The 20,570-nt window shown below is 44.0% G+C and overlaps 1 protein-coding gene across 1 annotated transcript in view; it reads right to left on the reverse strand.

The window, feature by feature from the left end:
* Positions 1-20,570, reverse strand: part of SMYD4 (SET and MYND domain containing 4) — a 54,114-nt gene that overhangs the window by 2,107 nt on the left and 31,437 nt on the right. The window contains exons 6-10 of the mRNA XM_059380326.1: positions 5,283-5,465; positions 4,713-4,876; positions 2,304-2,436; positions 1,359-1,475; positions 1,025-1,148 (exon numbers count right to left, since the gene is read on the reverse strand). Of these exons, the coding sequence (XP_059236309.1) occupies positions 1,025-1,148; positions 1,359-1,475; positions 2,304-2,436; positions 4,713-4,876; positions 5,283-5,465 (721 nt within the window). The remainder of the gene's footprint in view (positions 1-1,024; positions 1,149-1,358; positions 1,476-2,303; positions 2,437-4,712; positions 4,877-5,282; positions 5,466-20,570) is intronic.

Below are 20,570 nucleotides of genomic sequence, written 5' to 3' on the forward strand. Positions count from 1 at the left end.
TACAAAGTTGTCGAAGATCAGTTTGTCTTCAAGGATCTCACACTCAGGAAGGGTAGGGGAGAGACTTTCACAAGCACACTGCAAGGCAGAGTTTGAAAACAAAGTGAAGAGAGAAAGCATGAAGATTCTAAGGTCCTGAGAAACAGGCAAATCTCAAAGGGTTCCATCGGGGATTTATCCCAGGGTTTACTCAGGAGTCTTCACCTTCAGGTAACCAAGCCCACCCCAGACCTGACTGCAGCCCTGTTCTCTTGACCCAGTGGGAGGCCTCTGCGTCTCAGGTGTCAGGCCCACAGATCATTCATAATCTTAGAATCGAGCTTCAAACATTGCCTCGCCCTCAAGTGCACCAATGGCAGCTTTATCAAGGCTGGAAGGAAATGCTGCATCTAGAAATAGGGCCTCCCCATGATCTCAGTGGCAAAAATGGATGACATCCGCATAGACTGTTCTTTCCTTTAAACCTTCAAAGCAGGGTTTCTCTGCCTTGACACTACTGATATTTTGGGCCGGATAACTGTTAGCTGTGGGGGGCTGTCCTGTGCATTGCAGGATGTTTAACAGCATCTCTGGCCTCTGCCCTTGATATGACAACCAAAAATGTCTCCAGACATTGCCAAATGTCCCCTGGGGGCAAAATTACTCCTGGTTGAAAACAACTGCTTTAAAGGAACAGGATGGGGGAAGGAAGGTCCCCTGGAGTTAAAGGTGCTGAGAACAAGGGCGTGAGGGAGGCGTGAGGAAGCAGAAAGCTGAGGAGAGCCGCCGAGATGTGGGTGGTGGGGCCATATGGGAACTGCTCCCTAGGAATGTCCTTCAGTGCTAAGAGCTTTCCCTGTATCTCTCAGGAGGAAATTCTAGAGCTTCCAGTTTATCAGCAAAACAGAAGGAAAGGAGTTTTCCTAAAGGGGAGATTGAGAAGTTTCCACGTGCTTAAAAGCACCACAGGAGAAAAGGAACGCTGAAGAGCCTAATAAAAAAGTGTGTGGCCCAGAGGGCATTAGGAAACCAGAGAAAGACTTACCCATTGAAAAAGAGCTGGGCCAGTTTGAAGAGCTCGTGGCCCATTTCAACACTGGATGGCCCATGCTGAGCCTCAACCACTTGGAGACTCTTCTGCAGATGGGCAGCTGACTTCTGCCAGTCCCCTGCAGAGAAAAGAGAAATCTGGTTCTAGAAGAGAACCATAGTCAACTGTCAATGAACATTTTCAGGGTGAGGAAAGCTCAGTGGAAGGGGAGGACCGCTTCAGCTCAAAGACCGAGAGGTGACCAACCAGATGAGGCCGGGCTCAGGACCAAACACATGAGGCACACATGGTCTTTGCAGCAGAAAATGAAGACAGACACGTGCCATACCTAAGGCAGCGTACGCCTGTGCCAGGGCATCCTCCATTTCGCCTACCACGCTGTGTTCTGGTGACAGGAAGTTCTCGGCATCGTGTCGGCACCCCAACAACAGCTGAATGGCTTGCTCTATCAAAGCAAAGGAAGGAGGCCTCGTTACTACATAGACCCAGTTCTAGAAACGAGAACCCAGCTCTTAAGTTCCATACTGGCTGGGCCGAATGGGGAAACCCCACTTTGTCCCCTTGTTGTGACAGACCCACAGTGTTTGTTCCCATAAAGCTGTTGTTCTCTCACAGCTTCTCTTTCAGCAGAAGAGGTGTGAGGTGAGGCCTCCCCACATGGTTCCTGGGTTTCCAACTTCAAGTGGCAAGATTCCACTTACGACCATCATATCTCTTGACTTAGATATCTAAGTTTAAGGTCAACTTTCACAAAGTCGGGTAAATAAATTTCTATGACGTCAAGTTCTAAGACAGAGTTTGCAGGCTTGTGGAGTTCCACAAGCCTCACTGAAAACAGCAGGATGCTTCTGTCCTCTAGGCACAGGCTCCACTGCTCCCTAGACGAGAGGAGGCTCTGAGGAGAGCAGAGCAATCTCTCTAGGAAATTAGGCCATTAGGCCCTGGAATTAAAATAAATGACACCGAACTTCTGGAACTGCACAAAGATCACGGATGTCAGAGATAACCCTTTAGTCATCATGGGGTACTTGAACTTAAGGTCTCTGCTACCCAAGAGAACAACAGCTTAAATCATCTGGCCCTTTACAAGGACACAGCACAAACTCAGGCGGTTCGGGCTCTGTCTCACTGGCCTGCGCAGCCATCTTGTGGCTGGCACGGGGATAATTACATGTAATTGTTCAGTCATCACTGCGAATCCTCAAGTCCAAGGTGATCCCAGAATAAATACAAAGGGAGGGGCTGGAGGACCAAAGCAGGGAGCAAGTCTCACCTAATTGACCGTTTCCGAGAAGCTTCTGGGCCCCCCCAACCTGCCGCTGAAGGTCCTGTACCCGAGAGATGAGGTGATCCCTGCTGACCGATTCCATACAGGACGTGCCGCCACAGCTCAGAACGTCACCTCCCTGTGAAAGCCAGTTTTGTCTTTATTCCTGTACCCCCATCGGTTAGCAACACCGCATGTGTTTTACATTATAGGGTCACTCTGCAGCTTCCAACCCTATGGGGCAAAGAGATGCCCTAATAATACACCACGACCAAAGCCTGACTCAGTTGGGTTTGACGCAGCAACTCTAGTGAAAGCCCTAGGCGATCCATCCCTGAGATTTAATTTTTGCAACCAAAATTAAACTGGCACAGATTAGAGTTTCCTTCCGTCTCTATACCCCTCTCTTGGGTCTGTATGGGTCCAGAACTTTGGATGACGGACAGATTTCCAGTGATTATGAAGAAGCCATCAGAGTAAAGTCATTGAAATCACTCTGTTATGCACCTGAAATTAATGCGACATTGTGTGCCAATGATACTTCCATTTAAAAAAAAAAAAAAGGGGTGCCTGGGTGGCTCAGTGGGTTAAAGCCTCTGCCTTCAGCTCAGGTCATGATCCCAGGGTCCTGGGATAGAGCCCCACATCGGGCTTTCTGCTCAGCGGGGAGCCTGCTTCCTCCTCTCTCTCTGCCTGCCTCTCTGCCTACTTGTGATCTCTCTCTGTCAAATAAATAAAATTAAAAAAAAAAAAAAAAGAAAGAAAAAGAAAAAGCCAGGGGTGCCTGGGTGGCTTATTCAGTTAAGCATCCAACTCTTTGGTGCCCTGCATTGGGCTCCATGCTCAGTGCAGTCTGCTGGGCATTCTCTCTCCCTTTCCCTCTGCCCCTCCCACTAGTTTTCTCTCTCTCTAAAATAAATAAATAGGGGCGCCTGGGTGGCTCAGGCGGTTAAGCACCTGCTTTTGGATCAGGTCATGACCCCAGGGTCCTGGGATCAATTCCTGCATCAAGCTTCTTGCTCAGCAGGGTGTCTGTTTCTCCCTCTGCCTGCCTCTCCTTCTGCCTGCCACTCACCCTGCTTGTGTGTGTGCACTCGCTCTCTGACAAATAAATAAAATCTTAAAAAAATATATATTAGGGATGCCTGGGTGGCTCAGTTGGTTAAGCGGCTGCCTTCAGCTCCGGTCATGATTGAGTCCTATATCGGGCTCCTTGTTCTGCGGGGAGCCTGCTTCTTCCTCTGCCTTTGCCTGTCTCTCCGCCTACTTGTGATCTCTCTGACAAATAAATAAATAAAATCTTAAAAAAAAAAGAAAAGAAAAGAAAAGAAAACCAATAGAAAGAGATGCCAGGAGAGGCCTTCCCACATCTGACCTTAGGTTTGTAACTTCAGCTTTACAACACGACCAGCTCTACAATATACTTACGGCTCCCCAAAGAATACCATCTCCTCAACAGAGAAAATTTTTGAGGTGGACTTTGGCTATTTTTTATTTATTCACTTATTTATTTTGGGGCAGAGGGGCAAAGAGAGAGGGAGAAAGAGAATCTGAAGCAGGTTCCATGCCCAGCATGGAGCCCCACACTGGGGCTCGATCCCAGGACCCTGAGATCGTGACCTGGGCTGAAATAAAGAGTTGGACGCTCAACCAGCCACACCACCGAGGTGCCCCATTTGCTGTTTTTTAAATGCCAGTGTCTCGACCCTCATTTGGCAATGGCAACGTGATTTCTCATGGGGATCCTCTCCCATCCTCCCACAGCCAGTGCCTGGTGGCCAGGGGGGTGGCCATGTGGCTTGCATCTGACCCATTCCTCTGGGCCAAACGGCTGGAGGAAAACGATGGGAGTCTGATTAGCCACCAGCCATGGGTATCAGGTAAATGAAATGCCATAAAATTTTTGCCCAGACTGCTGTTAGAGGAGCACACATCTAGCCTCCCAAGCCAGAGGCTGTGAGGCTGGATATCTTGCTACCACCAGAGGAAGTCTGTTTGGGCTAATCGAGAAAGCAGAATTGAGGGAGGCAGAGAGAAATTGGGTCTTGGTGGCATTATCTGAGCCCTTGGATCTCTGATTATCCCGTGTGTGTGTTCCCCAAAAAGAGAAGAAAGTGGGGGAAAAAAAAAGTCGTTAGCTGAAATATCCTCGTCCTGGGACCTTTCAGTGATTTACTTGGGCAAATAACTTCTCAGGGTCTTCCCAACCCCAGACTGGTTCAGGGGGGATTTTCTGTTATGTGCAAGACACAGGGGGCCAGCCTCTCATGTAGTTCCGGGAAAAGGTGCGGGCAAGATGGGCTGAAGGGGAAGACACTGCGGCTCTCAGCCTCTCCTAAAGATGTACGGCCTCCGGGCTGGATGACAGACCAGTTCCAGCAAATGTGGAGAGAGGAAGGGAGGAGAGAGCTTCACCTGCAGGAGCGCTCCGCAGCGGCCACAACAGAATGCCTCCCACCGGGGCCCGACGGTGGCTCTGTGCTTCTCCTTCTGACACACCGGGCAGCTGCAGTCAAAGAAGTACTGAGCCCTCAGCTTCTGCTGCCTCTCGGCGACGGCCATCCTACTGTGGTGAGGCCCTGTGGAGAGACCACACTTGGCCGATGTTGAAGGCAAGGGAGAGTCGAGCGCTACTTACAAAAACTTCAGCTCAGCAGGAGCGATCCTCCATCATGCGATGAGTACCCTTACTTAAACATTTGTGGCACTAGATAGAGAAATAAGCTTCTAAGTTGCAAGGGAAAAAAACCCCTAAAGCTAGTCTTTGCCCGTTTTTTGGAAGAGGAAGTTTATGGGATTAAGCAGGGAGATACATGATAGCTTAGACACAACAGGGCCAAGGAAGGAGGCCAGGAGCCCCCCCTCCCCACCTTTTTTTGGCCTCAGTGTGTACTGCCTTCACCTGTCTGGGGGTTTGCTCATTCTCATTCGCCCTGTCCTTTCCTGCCAGAGAAGGGTGGCCCGTGATGAGGAGGGAGGGCTCACCATAGCAGTGCAGTATCTCTTGCCCTTTTGCAATCTTCTCTGATGCTCGGACGGTGGCGACGGTGCTAACGAAGGACATGCTGGTGTTGGGGCTGCAGGAGTGGTTCAGGAGGCTGACAACAGGGAAGATGCCTGTTGCAAGGCGGACCTGCCTGCTGTTGGTGACGTTGTTCTCTTCAGATCCTGAAAGCGTACAGGAAAAAGGAAAAATGTGTCAGGACATTAGTCTTGGCCTCGCTGTCCATCCCTCAGAAGATGAGCTGGGCCACTGGGCCTGAAGCCCATCTGAGTCAGAGCTCTGGAGCCGGATCCAACAGACATCAGATGGAACATGACTCACAGCAAACCCTTGTCCCCAGGAAGCAAAGCAAATGAACACATGAAAAGTCCACCGGAATCCTGGAACCTAACCACTGTGTCTCAATTCCAGAAAAAATCCAAAGATTAGAATGCATTAAATAATAATAATAATAATAATAATAATAATAAAGGAACTGTCAGTCGGGAGCCTTCTAGATAGACAGCTTCATAATGTTCACCAGGACACAGAAATGAGAGTACCTGCTGAGGTTATTTCCCAAAGGCTTCTATAGTTGAAGCTGCTTTTGTTTAACTGGTCTTTGGTTAGTTAATAGAATAAGTAACCTAATTGTTCTCTCAAACTAAGTAGGTTTATAATATATTTTTAAAAACCGTATTTCTTAAGCTTACCTGGTTCCTTGAGCCGTCTGTCCCAACTTTGTGGGAAATCAGACAGCAGCAGTTGTCATTGAAAAAAACCTCTCTGGGGGCACCTGGGGGACTCAGTTGGTTAAGTGTCTTTCTTGGGCTCAGGTCATGATCCCAGGGTCCTGGGATCAAGCCCCACATCGGTCTCCCTGCTCAGTGAGGAGCCTGCTTCTCCCTCACCCTCTGCCCCTCCCCAAGTGTTCATACTTTGTCTCTCTCTCTCTCTCAAAAATAAATAAATAAAATCTTTGGGGAAAAAAACAAAAAAACCCTAAAACCTCTGTGGAAGGGCCCTACTCAAGAGAGTCTCATGTCCCAAACAATCTCTTCTTAGAAACACAATTAAACAGCAATTTAACGACATGATTGAAAATTGGGAAGGAAGGAAAAGGCCTTCAAGCAGTGAGGCTATTTCTGCACCAAAGCTCCCACATTTAGATTTACAGATGAGGAGGTCTGTATCCTCTCATGCAGTCCTATTTGCTCTTATTTTAGCCACGGTTTTAAATGGCTTGGTTATTCAGTTCCTCAGCCCAGAGCAGTCGAGAAACAGAACTAATAAGAGGCAGGTTTTCTGACAATGGCAGGAGACAGGAAGACAGACAGGAGAGGGAGGCAGAAAACTTACATAAGAATAACAGCCTCAGGGCAAACAAAAACACTAGTACCACTCAAGCTTTACGCTGTGACACTTTCTTAACCAGAGGTTCCTAGACTGATGGCCTATCTGAGTGGGTTTTGTAATAGCCATACCTACCCATCTCAGGGAGACGGATGCACAAGATAGATAACCTTGGGCATCCAGAAAGGCTTGAAGTTGTGTTTGGTAGCCTTGGTTGGAAGCACGAGGAAACTGTATTTTCTTTCTTTTTAAAGACTTATTTATTTATTTGACAGACAGAGCGCACAAGTAGGCAGAGAGGCAGGCAGAGAGAGAGAGGAGGAAGCAGGCTCCCTGCTGAGCATCGAGAGCCCGATGCAGGCAGGGCTCCATCCAGGGCTTGATCCCAGGACCCTGGGATCATGACCTGAGCCGAAGGCAGAGGCTTTAACCCTGAGCCACCCTGGCGCCTCAAGGAAACTGTATTTTCAACAGAACTGGTTGAAATCTGAATGATTCTCATACTTCAGAGGGAAGCTTTCAGTTTTCCGCATAACTGAAAAGCCATCAGCTAATTGTCCCGTCCCTGTGTATGCCAGGAATTTCAACACACCAATCTCCGAAGAACTGAAGTAGTCGAGGGACAAATGCAATGAATAAAGAAAATATCATGAACCACCATGTGGAAATGTTCTAGAAAGGAAAACACTAAATACAGGAATCATGTTGTCTCTCTGCAGACCATTCTATTATCTGTTGCTATGGAGGACGAGAACAGAACAAGTCAATAAAATTCACAGGGAATCCAAATGACTCAATTGGAGTCAACAGTCCCACAAATTGTATTGAAATCTCTCATCAGAGCTGCTCTTAAGTATTCGGCAGATTTTAGTTTACCCTCCCTTCCCCCCTCCAATGCCTACCTTCTGGTGGATGTGCTAATGAGCAGTGAAAATGCTAAAAGGTAGGCAGCAGGAAGGAGCAGTACAGGGCACGAACAGTTTGTAGTCTGAATAATCAGCCTCTGCATAATTAAAAGTTGACTTGCATTCCCAACTACTGATAACTGGCAAGCTGTATTAACAGTTGCTAAAATTTTCCCAGAAAAAAATTATCACAATACAGTGAGTAATGTCAGCTTCGTGAATTATTTATAGATGATTCTCTAACATAAGTAGGCCTAAGAACTGAGTGGGGTGAATATTTATGTCAGAGTTGAGTCTCTAATTATTTCTAAAAATTAAGTATTGACTTAAAAAAATTATCCAATATTTTGCATTAGTCATCTGTTAGCAGAGATAATGGAAAGTGAGAATATATATGTACCTTATCAACTAAATTTAATATGTGACATTTCGTGTATAAAACAAAAACCAAAACAGAGAGGGAGTGATTCTTTATTTTACTAAAAGGGTACACTGATAATATCCCTTAGTGGATTTAAAATGGATTCAAGGGGGCGCCTGGGTGGCTCAGTGGTTTAAGCCTCTCCCTTCAGCTCGGGTCGTGATCTCGGGGTCCTGGGATCGAGCCCTGCATCAGGTTCTCTGCTCAGCAGGGAGCCTGCTTCTCCCTCTCTCTCTGCCTGCCTCTCTGCCTGCTTGTGATCTCTGTCAAGTAAATAAATAAAATCTTAAAAAAAAAATAAAAAAAAAATGGATTCAAGGGGCACCTGGGGGTCCCAGTCAATTAAGTGTCTGACTCTAGATTTTGGCTCAGGTCATGATCTCAGGGTTGTGAGATCAGGCCTTGTGTTGGGCTCCACTCTCAGTGGAGTCTGCTCTCCCTCTCCCTCTGCCTCTGCCTCTCCCCTCATGTGCTCCCTCTCTCCCTCTCTCTCCAATATATACATAAATCTTTAAAAAAAAAAAAATGGATGGGCATCTGGGTGGCTCAGTTGGTTAAGCAACTGTCTTCAACTCAGGTCATGATCCTGGAGTCCCAGGATCGAGTCCCGCATCAGGTGCCTTGCTCTCCCTCTGCCCTCTCCCCTCTCATGCTCTTTCTTACTCACTCTCTCTCTGTCAAATAAATAAATAAAATCTTTAAAAAAATAGCTTATTAACTCTTAAAAATGGGATTCAAGTACAGAAAAAAGATCCATTCACAATACTTCCAGAATATACCTATCCTGGTAGATATTTTGTACCACAAGAAATTTGTGTGTATGTCACACAAATAATCAACCACACAAACTGGAAGTAGATTCCTTGGCTGCTGAAGAGTGAAAGCAAAGGCCAGTGAACTAATCTGAACCTACATGGAACCTCATTAAGCCTTGTAATGAAGCCAGATACATCACAAATCTGCCATTCCCCCTGAGACAGAACCATACGGACCAAAGTCTACAATATCATCAATGGCTAGTTCTGTGCCTTAAGATTCATACCAAAGAAAGGTTTCTGAGGAATGCTGATTAAGTAGTATTTATGCAAAGATAATAACATACACTTTCATAGGTTTCATTCAAAGCCTATCCTAGGGCGCCTGGGTGGCTCAGTGGGTTAAGCCGCTGCCTTCGGCTCGGGTCATGATCTCAGGGTCCTGGGATCGAGTCCCGCATCGGGCTCTCTGCTCAGCAGGGAGCCTGCTTCCTCCTCTCTCTCTCTGCCTGCCTCTCTGCCTACTTGTAATCTCTCTCTGTCAAATAAATAAATAAATCTTTAAAAAAAAAAAAAAAAAAAAAAAAAAAAAAAAAAAAAGCCTATCCTAGTTAATGCCTGAATCCTTCTGTGCTGCTAATGAAAGACCTGCTAATGAGATTCCATAAGAACACTAACGGGGAAGTGTTGGAACCCCAAAGAAATAATAAGAAGGGATATATCAAGATTAGAAATATGAGCTGACTAAAACAAAATTAGAGGGCGCCTGGGTGGCTTGGTGGGTTAAGCCGCTGCCTTCGGCTCAGGTCATGATCTCAGGGTCCTGGGATCGAGTCCCGCATCAGGCTCTCTGCTCAGCAGGGAGCTTGCTTCCTCCTCTCTCTCTTTCTCTCTGCCTGCCTCTCTGCCTGCTTGTGATCTCTCTCTGTCAAATAAATAAATAAAATCTTTAAAAAAAAAATTAGATAGGATTCAAAACTGAAAGTGAACATTGCTGGTAGGAGTGTAACTGGTGTAACTTTCCTGGAGGGCAATTTTGCAGTATTTATCAAGTGCCTTAAAAATGTTCTTATGGGGGCGCCTGGGTGGCTCAGTGGGTTATACTTGTGATCTCTGTCAAATAAATAAATAAAATCTTAAAAAAAAAAAATGTTCTTATGGGGGCGCCTGGGTAGCTCAGTTGTTAAGCATCTGCCTTCGGCTTAGGTCATGAGCTCGGAGTCCTGGGATCGAGCACCACATCAGGCTCCCTGCTCAGCAGGAAGCCTGCTTCTCCCTCTCCCACACCCCCTACTTGTGTTCCCTCTCTCTCACTGTCTCTCTGTCAAATAAATAAATAAAATCTCAAAAAAAAAAAGTTCTTGTAAGGGGTCCTGGGTGGCTCAGTCAGTTGGGCTTCCAAGTCTAAATTTCAGCTCAGGTCACGATCCTGGTGTCATGGGATCAAGCCCCACCTCAGCAACACTTGAATCTGCTTGAGTTTCTCTCTCCCTCTGCCCCTCTCCCAGCTCATGCACTCCTGAAAACATGCTCTCTTTCTCTCTCAAATAAATAAATCTTTAAAAAAATAAAAAATGTTCACATTAAAAAAAGTTCCTATTGTTTTAATTACTTTTAGTATTTAGAAAACTAGTTAATATCACAAAAGGAATACATGGTAGTCAGAAAAAAATTACAAAGTAAAAATTATAAAGAAAATAAGTCATCTGTGAGCCTATCAGCCAGGTACAATAGTTTGGGGCATTTTTTTCTAGGCCTCTGTCCAGTCTTATATATGAAATTCCCATGTGATACACAGCAATTTGTAATTTACTTCTCTTCACTTAACACATTATGGCCATTTCTTTATATTCTAACCTAAAATGCATATTATAGCTAAAAAAAAAAAGAAGGCAACACAGTAACCCTGCCAATGTGATAGGGAAAAATGGTATCTTGTTTTGAGTACAGGAGAGGCTAAACAGGACCATATTTACTACTGCTTTGATAAAAGGCTTGCTTATGTGTGCCTTTTTAACAGCCTTTTAAAGATATAATTTATCTACCATAAAATTCACTTATTTTAAGTGTACTAATTCATGATTTTCTTTAGGAAATTCATATAAGGTGTGCAACCATTATCACAATCTAGTTTTAGATTTTCACCACTATTGTATATGTTTAAAGACTGACTTTAAGAGCTGCATAGTTCCTAGAAATGTTCTTTCATTTTGCTATTTTCATTTTAGTTTATGGGCTTTTTCTTCCCTGGGGTTGGTTTGCTTTTAAAATAAAAACTCTTTCGGGTGCCTGCATGGCTTAGCTGGTTAAGCGTCCGACTCTTGATTTTGACTCGGGTCATGATCTCCTGGTGTGAGATTGAGCCCTCAGTATTGGGGAGTTGGCTTGAGATTCTTTCCTTCTGCCCTTCCCCCCCACTTGCATGTGCACCCCTGCTCTCTACGGTGAATAAATAAATCTTTAAAAACAAACAAAAACAACTATTTCATGTATTTACAGTGCTCTGTGCCAGCAACTTTGCCCAGAGTTTAGCTACACATGTTTTCTGCTGGTCTTTCCCGGGATTATTCACATTATTGCATTCATCTAGCATATGGTCTTTTTTTTTTTTTTAAGATTTTATTTATATATTTGTTAGAGTGAGAAAGAGAGAGTGCAAGCAGGCAGAGTGGCAGGTAGAGGCAGAGGGAGAAGCAGGCTCCGCGTGGAGCAAGGAGCCCAATGCGGGACTCAATCCCAAGACACCAGGATCATGACCTGAGCCAAAGGCAGCCGCTTAACCAACTGAGCCACCCAGGCATCCCGCATACGGTCTTTTTTAAAAAAAATATATTTTATTTATTTATTTGACAGAGAGACACACAGCAAGAGAGGGAACACAAGCAGGGGGAGCTGGAGTGGGAGAAGCGGAGGTGGGGGTGGTGGTTAGGGGGAGAAGGTAAAGCAGATTCCCCAGACTCCCTGTAAGCAGGGAGCCCAATGAGAGGCTTGATCCCAGGACCCTGGGATCATGACCTGAGCGGAAGGCAGACGCTTAACAACTGAATCACCCAGGCGCCCTAGCATATGGTCTTTTACCCTCAAGAAGGCTAGACTTAGGGCGCCTGGGTGGCTCAGTGGTTAAGCCGCTGCCTTCGGCTCAGGTCATGATCTCAGGGTCCTGGGATCGAGTCCCGCATCGGGCTCTCTGCTCAGCAGGGAGCCTGCTTCCTCCTCTCTATCTCTCTCTACCTGCCTCTCTGCCTACTTGTGATTTCTCTCTGTCAAATAAATAAATAAAATCTTAAAAAAAAAAAAAAAAAAAAAAAGAAGGCTAGACTTAAAAAAAACAAAGAAGGCTAACCTAGGCTTGTTCATATGGCTACACACCATCATTCCAAGAAAATGACAGGGAAGCTACAAGGCCTCTTAAAGCCTAGACTCCAGGGGCGCCTGGGTGGCTCAGTGGGTTAAGCTGCTGCCTTCGGCTCAGGTCATGATCTCAGAGTCCTGAGATCGAGTCCCGCATTGGGCTCTCTGCTCAGCAGGGAGCCTGCTTCCCTCTCTCTCTGCCTGCCTCTCCATCTACTTGTGATTTCTCTCTGTCAAATAAATAAATAAAATCTTTAAAAAAAAAAATAAATAAAGCCTAGACTCCAAAGTCACACAAGGTCACTTCTACTGCATTCCAAGGGTCAAAGTAAGTTACGGGGCTGGCCCAGATTCAAGGGCAGAGAAAACAGACTCTACCTCTTGATTGGAGAGAAAGCAGTATGAAGTTGCAAAAGGGCAAACATACAGGGGTGGGTGAAATTGTTGGGGTTATCTTTGCAAACAATCTTCCCCAGAGGCCCGGAGGTTCATCCAGTCCTCTCTTTATCCATAGGAGGATACTGAGGGAAATTTCTCTGACATTAGCAGTAGCAACAGCTTTCTAGATACATCTCCTGAGGCAAGGGAAACAAAAGCAAAAATAAACTACTGGGACTACATCAAAATATAGCTTTTGCACAGCAAAGTAAATAACCAACAAAACTACAAGGCAACCTTCTAAACAGGAGGAGGTATCTGCAAATGACAGATCTGATAAAGACTAGTATCCAAACTATATAGAGAACTGATACAACTCAACATCCAAAAAACAAATAATCCATTTAAAAACGGGCAGAAGACAAGAACAGCCATTCCTCCAAAGAAGACATCTAGATGGCCAACAGACACATGAAAAGATGCTCAACATCACTCATCATCAGGGAGATGCAAATCAAAACCTCACACCTGTCAGAGTGGCTACAATAAAAAACTCAAGGAACAATAACGATGGTGAGAATCAGGACAAAAAGAAATCCTTGTGCACTGTTGGTGGGAATGCAAACTGTTGCAGCCACTTTGGAGGACAGCTGGGAGTCTCCCCAAAAAGTTACAAATAGAACTATCCTATGACCCAGTAATTGCACTGCTGGGTAATTACCCAAGGAATATGAAAATTGGAAGGGATATATGCACCTTTATATTCTTCGTAGCATTATTTACAATAGTTAAACTATGGGAACAGCCTAAGTGTTCACTGACAGATGAATAGATAAAGAAGATGTGGTCTATATACAATATAGTATTACTCAGCCATAAAAAAGGAATGAAATCTTGCTGTTCTAACAACATAGATGGAGCTAGAGAGTATAATGGTAAGCAAAATAAGCCAGTCATAGATAAATACCATGTGATTTCACTCATATGTGGAAACTGAGAAACAGAACAAGGGGTGCCTGGGTGTTTCAGTTGGTTAAGTGTCTGCCTTTGGCTCAGGACATGATCCCAGTGTCCTGGGATTGAATCCTGCTCTGGGCTCCTTGCTCAGAGAGGAGCCTGCTTCTCCCTCTGCCTCTCTCCCCACTTGTGCTCTCTCAAATAAAAAATAAAAAAAAAATAAAGAAAAGAAACAAATGAGCAATGAAAAAAAGAGAAAGAGAGAGACAAGCCAGGAAACAGACTCTTAAAGATGGAGAATAAATTGATGGTGACCAGAGGGGAGGTGGGTGTGGGGATGGTAATAGGTGATAGGGAGTAAGAGTACATGTGTGATGATGAGCACGAATAATGTATATAATTGTTGAATTACTATATTGTACACCTGAAACTAATATAGAATTGTTGGGCACCTGGATAGCTCAGTTGGTTAAGTGACTGCCTTTGGCTCAGGTCATGATCCTGGAGTCCCGGGGTCAAGTCCCACATCGGGTTCCCTGCTCAGTGGGGAGTCCGCTTCTCCCTCTGACCCTACTCCCTGTTGTGCACACACACTCTCTCTCAAATATCTCAAATATTTATCAAATAAATAAAAAAAATCTTTAAAATAACATTGTCAACTACACTGGTATTAAAGAAAAGTATACTAAGTGAGGCACACAGAAAGGTTAAGCACTCTGAGTTCATATGGAGAGTTAACGGTTAGAATCAGTGGAGAGGAAACCCAGGCCTGTTGCCTCCCAGTCCCATATTTTCATTCCTTCAAGGATCTCTTCCACCCACATTCTCTGTCTTCTTTGGTGATTATAGTGTTCTTGATAATTTGGTCTTTAGGTTAAATCTAGCTATCTTTAATTACTTAAATGGGATATTCTATGTTTTAAAAAGCTTCCCTCACCCTAAGACCATGTAAGTGTTCACTTATCTTTTCCTAGATATCTGATGGTTTAGTGTTTCCCTGTTTAACTTTTTAATGATTTAACACTTTTAGGGGACTATTGTATCAGTACCATCCTGTCTTTCATTACTGTAGCTTCATGCTGATATGAAATCTGATGGTACCAAGCCCCTTCAATACTCTTCTATTTATTATTATTATTATTGGAGCGCCTGGGAGTCTCAGTTGATTAAGCCACTGACTCTTGATTTTTGGCTCAGGTCCTGATCTCAGGGTCCTGAGATAGGGCCCTGCCTCCAGCTTCAGCTCTAGGCACAAGTCTGCTTGAGATGTTCTCTCTCCCTTTCTCTCTGCCCATCCCCCAACGCTCATTCTCTCTCACTAAATAAAATCTTTAAAAAATATATATTATTTTTATTGAACAGGTTATAGAAGAGATGTAGTTAAAAAGACCAGAGCAAACATCATCATCAGGCTCCTCTGATTCTTCTTTCTTTGCCTCCATCGCCTTCTCACTGGGGGCAGCAGTGGTGCCAGGATCCCCCTGATGCTGGGACGGCTCCACCAGTGCCTTCATTGCTAATGGGACTCTTGGTCTTGACGCTGGCCAAGGCCTTTGCAAACAAGTAGGGTGGGAAGGGTTGGACATTTACACCAGGGACTCTCTAGGAGGACACTGATGGTAGCCTTGGTGAGCACCACCAGGTCCTGTGGGATGAGCTCAGGGAGGGAGGGTGTGGGCTTGCGAATTCAAGGATTCAGTACTCTTACAAAATGGCTATTTTCGGGCACCTGGGTGGCTCAGTGGGTTAAAGCCTCTGCCTTTGGCTCAGGTCATGATCTCAGGATCCTGGGATCAAGCCCCGCATCGGGCTCTCTGCTCAGCAGGGAGTCTGTTTCCCTTCCCCTCTCTCTCTGCCTGCCTCTCTGCCTACTTGTGATCTGTGTCTGTCAAATAAATAAATATTTTAAAAAAATGGCTATTCTCACCACTTATTCAAGATGAACTTTAGCATCAGTGTCCAATTCCATGAAAAATCCAATTGTGATTTCATGTGGAACTGCACTGCACTGGCTGGGGGAATGCAGGGGAACTGCCATTTTTAGTTTTCAGTGTTTCTATCTCAGAGTATGGTCTGTCTCTTACCCGAACCTGTGTATCCCTCTAAGTTAACATATGTTTGCATTTCTGGATGAAACCCTTCTTGGTCATCTCTTGGCATTCCTTCAATAAACTGCTGGATGTGATACGTAAGTGATTTTCTCAGGATTCCTACAGTGATATTCACAAGTGAGACTAATCTATAGTTCTTATCCTTGGCTTTGCAAAATGAATGGGAAAGGACTCCAGGTTCCCCCATGCCCCGGAAAACTTTATATTGTATAAAAATGATCTGTTCTTTGAAAGATATTTTTTGTATTATTAAAAAATATGACGACAGATGCCTGGATGGCTCAGAAGGTTAAGCATTTGCCTTCAGCTATGGTTGTGATCTCAGGGTCCTCGGATCAAGCCCCGTGCTAGACTCCCAGCTCAGCACGGAGTCTGCTTCTCCCTCTCCTTCTGTCTCTCCTGCTTATGCTCTCTCTCTCTCCTAAATTAATACTTAAAATCTTTTTAAAAAAATGTGGCTAAATATGGTCCTTAGAAGTTTTAAAGAACTTACATGGAAAAGAGTGGGTCTGGTTTCTTTTTATGGATATATGTATATATATCTAAGTTTTTTTTTTTAAAGATTTTATTTATTTATTTGAAAGAGAGACAGTGAGAGAGAAAATGAGTGAGGAGAAGGTCAGAGGGAGAAGCAGACTCCCCATGAAGCTGGGAGCCCGATGTAGGACTCGATCCCGGGACCCCAGGATCATGACCTGAGCCGATGGCAGTCGTCCAACCAACTGAGCCACCCAGGCGTCCCATATATCTCTAAGATTTTATTTATTTGTCAGAGAGAGACAGAGAGAGCACAAGCAGGGGGAGCCACAGAAGGAGAGGGAGAAGCAGACTCCCTGCTGAGCAGGGAGCCTAATGAGGGGCTCGATCCCAGGACCCTGAGATCATGACCTGAGCAGAAGGTAGACACTTAACTGACTGAGCCACCCAGGCGTTCCTGGAAATATTTTGATAATCTTTAAATTTTCCTACAGTCACTGGATATTTGAAGTGTTCTCTTCCTCAGAAAATGTAGGAAATGTGTTTTCTACAAGTTTTCTACTTAATGTTTTCAAATTTAAGAGTCTAAAATGATATTAAATACTTGCTTAAAATTTAAAAATTAATTTATATTATTGGCTATACTCCTTCATTGCTCCTAATTTTGTGGGCTTTTTTCCTTACTAAATAGATATCTTAATTAGATTTGCCAAATCTCTGTCTCTATCAGGAGTCTACATACTGTAACCTGTTGGCCAAATCATGCAGACTGCCTGTTTTTGTAGAGTGTAGTCTAAGAACTGCTTTTACATTTTTAAGTGGTTGAAAAAAAAAATGAAAAGAACAATGCTCACTATGTGAATTCTAAGAAATCAAATTTCAGTGTCCATCATGAAGTGTTCCTGGAACCTGGCCATATAGTCATTTTCTGCATTGTCAATGGCGACTTTGGTGCTGCAATGGCAGAGCTGAGTCAGAGACGCCATGGCCTGCAAAGCCTAAAATATTTACTGTCTGGCCCTTTACAGAAAAAGTTTACTGAACCCTGTGATGAGGAGAACAAAGACAAAAGAAAAGTAAGTAAAATTAAATTTCCTTACAACTTGTAGCCCACTGACAAATACTTGAGACTGGAGTACCACAATCCTCAAGGAGCTCACAACTGACTTAATGTTAAAGCTTTCCTAGAAGCAAAAAGCAACCTTAGCTTGACAACAGCCAGTCTTCCAGGATTCTCTCTCACCCTCTGCCTCTGCCTGCACCACCCCCCATCCCATGCATGTGCGCATGAGCTCACACTCTCAATAAATGAAAGCTTATTTGAAGATTTTATTTATTTATTTGATAGACACAGCCACAGAAGAAACACAGCAGGGGGAGCTGCAGGCAGAGGGAGAAGCAGGCTTCCTGCTGAGCAGGGAGACTGATAAGGGGCTTGATACCAGGACTCTGGGATCATGACCTGAGCCAAAGGCAGTAACCAACTGAGCCACCCAGGCGTCTGTGAAATGTTAATTTTTTAAAAAAAATTTTATTTATTTATTTGAGAGAGAGTGAGAAAGAGCACATGAGCAGGGGCAGAGGGAGAGGAAGAGTGAGAAGCAGGTTCCCCCTGATGTGGAACTCGTTCCCAGGACTCAGAGATCACGACCTGAGGCAACGACATACGCTTAACTGGCTGAGCTACCCAGATACCCCTAAATGAAATCTTTAAAATAAATAAATAACTGAATAAAAATATATACATGGGAGAAAAGGACGACTAAAAGCAAAAATATCAAAATCTTAACTAATCAATTCTGAAGGTAGAAGTATGGGGGACCGCTACCTTCTTTGAACTTTCACTACAGTTTTAAAATTAAAAACACTGATTCACACAGTAACCTTATTCTTGTAAATTTTTAAAATGTACTGGGGGCACCTGGGTGGCTCGGTCAGTTGAGTGTCCAACTCTTGGATTCAGCTCAGGTCGTGATCTCGGGGTTGTGAGATCAAGCCCCTCGTTGGGCTCAGAGGTCTGCTTGAGGTTCTCCTCTCCCTCTCCTTCTGCCCCTCCTGCTGTTCTCTCTCCTGCTCACGACACATGCTCTCTCTCTCTCCAAAAATAAATAAAGAAATCTTTAAAATGGATTGTATGCCTTTCCATTATTCTAGTTTTCCTTAACACATGAAAATCCTTTTGGAAACTTCCTTACCTCTACCCCCCAACTTAAAAAGTATATAATCAATCACTACTCACAACCCCAGTGCAGCTCTTTCTGCCCATGGGTCCTATTCCACGCTTTAATAAAAGCTCCTCTTGCACTGAAAATATCTCAGGAGTTCTTTTTGGCCATTTGCTCCTGACCCACAACACATCACTATGGTCTAACGCACACAAGTTTTGATAGATGTATGTACTGAATGCCATAGTATATTAGTTATTTTGGCTTCAAGATCCATATTTTTGATATATTTGATCAAAATCAGAGTGGTATATTAAAGTTTTTCACAACTATGGTGTTTTTGCTAGTTTTTCCTGGTATACTTAATAATTTTTGCTTTGTAGTCACAATCTCTATGTTTCTGAGAGCGAAGATTGATGTATTTCAGTGTGGTAAGTGTCCTATAAAAAAATAAAATTCCTTCTTTTTATTAGGTACCTTGGGTACCTAATCTTAATATTTCATATTAATTCCAATATCCTGATTTGCTTGTGATTCCCAACATGTCTTACCCAAACATTCTGTGTTACTTTTGTAAACAGAGTATACCTGGATAATTTTTTTAACCAATTCTGAAAGATTCATTTCACTTTATCATCTTGTTGCTCAGTGAACTGGTTTTTATTTAAAAAATTTTTATTTTAAAGATTTTATTTATTTATTTGACAGAGAGATAGCACAGGCAGGGGGAGCGGCAGGCAGAGAGAGGGGGAGAAGCAGGCTCGACATGGAGCTCGATCCCAGGACCCTGGGATCATGACCTGGGTGGAAGGCAGACACTTAACTGATGGAGTGATCCAGGTGCCCCTCAGTGAACTGGTTTTTATGTTTTTTTAAAATTCGACTTATTTTATTAAAAGATTTTATTTATTTGACAGAGAGAGATCACAAGGAGGCAGAGAGGCAGGCAGAGAGAGAGGAGAAAGCAGGCTCCCTGCCGAGCAGGAGTCCGATGTGGGTTCAATCCCAAGACCCTGAGATCATGACTTGAGCCAAAGGCAGAGGCTTAACCCACTGAGCCACCGAGGCGCCCCTGAGTCAATGTTTTTAATTTTAAAACTGTAGTAAAAGTTCAAAGAAGAAGGTAGCAGTAACCCATACTTCTACCTTCAGAATTGATTACGGTTAAGATTTTTGTATTTTTGCTTTTAGCTTCCTCCTATGTATATGTTTTTATTTAGTTATTTAATTTTTTTAAAGAGTACACTTATCTATTTTTTAAAAAAAGATTTTATTTATTTGGCAGAGAGAGAGAGTGAGCACAAGTAGGGGGAGCAGCAGGCAGAGGGAGAAGCAGGCTCCTGGTGCGGCTCGGCAGATGCTCAATGACAGCCACCCAGGTACCCCTAGTTATTTATTTTAAAGATTTCACTTATTTATTTATTTTGAGAGCAAGCTAGAGAGAGAGCATGCACACTAGTGGGGCAGGGAGGGGCAGAGATAGGGGGAGAGAGAGACTTTCAATCAGACTTGTGCTGAGCAGGGAGTTCAACCTGGGGGTCGATCTCACGACCCTGAGATCATTACCTGAGCCGATATCGAGTTAGACGCTTAACCGACTGAATCACCCAGGTGTCCCTCTTTATATATATTTTTAAAACATAAGGAAAGGGGCGCCTGGGTGGCTCAGTGGGTTAAAGCCTCTGCCTTCAGCTCAGGTCATGATCCCAGGGTCCTGGGATTGAGCCCCACATCAGGCTCTCTGCTCGGCGGGGAGCCTGCTTCCTCCTCTGTCTCTGCCTGCCTCTCTGCCTCCTTGTGATTTCTATCTGTCAAATACATAAATAAATATTAAACAAACAAACAAAAATAAGGAAAAAATTGTACATAAAATATAGAGCCTGACAGGTAAAGCCAAAGTCTCCGATGCTCTTTCCATCACTCCAGGTAGCCGGTATCATGCTATGAATCTATTTCCCCCATCCTTATTAGCCACAGATCATACAGGTATTCCTGCCTATACATACATTTACTATCCAAAAGTTTATTCTCAACAATTTGTGAAAAATTTTACCCGAAACTTGCGAGGCAAATAAAAACCTGACTATAATGATATGTAATGCACACAGAGCAAAAACATTTAGGCTAAGATTCTTTGACAGTTATGGACAGGCCACTGGAGGAAAGCAGATGGAAGTCTCCTTTGGTGCCCATGGCTTGGCCATTCTGCCACAGGGATTCAGCCTGCTATTGTTTAGCCTGTTATTGTTTACCTGGACAGTAGTTTCTATAGTTTTCAGAGCTCCTGGCATTTGTATCTTTTTTGTATATTCTATTAAGTACTTCAGAGGCAAGACACAATAAAATCAGGAGTCGGTAATTTTCTGCCACTATAATCTGGAAGCCCCATATACTGTCTTTTTTATATTCACAAAAAC

Source organism: Mustela nigripes, chromosome 16, assembly GCF_022355385.1.
Source record: "Mustela nigripes isolate SB6536 chromosome 16, MUSNIG.SB6536, whole genome shotgun sequence".
NCBI classification, from domain to species: Eukaryota; Metazoa; Chordata; class Mammalia; order Carnivora; family Mustelidae; genus Mustela; species Mustela nigripes.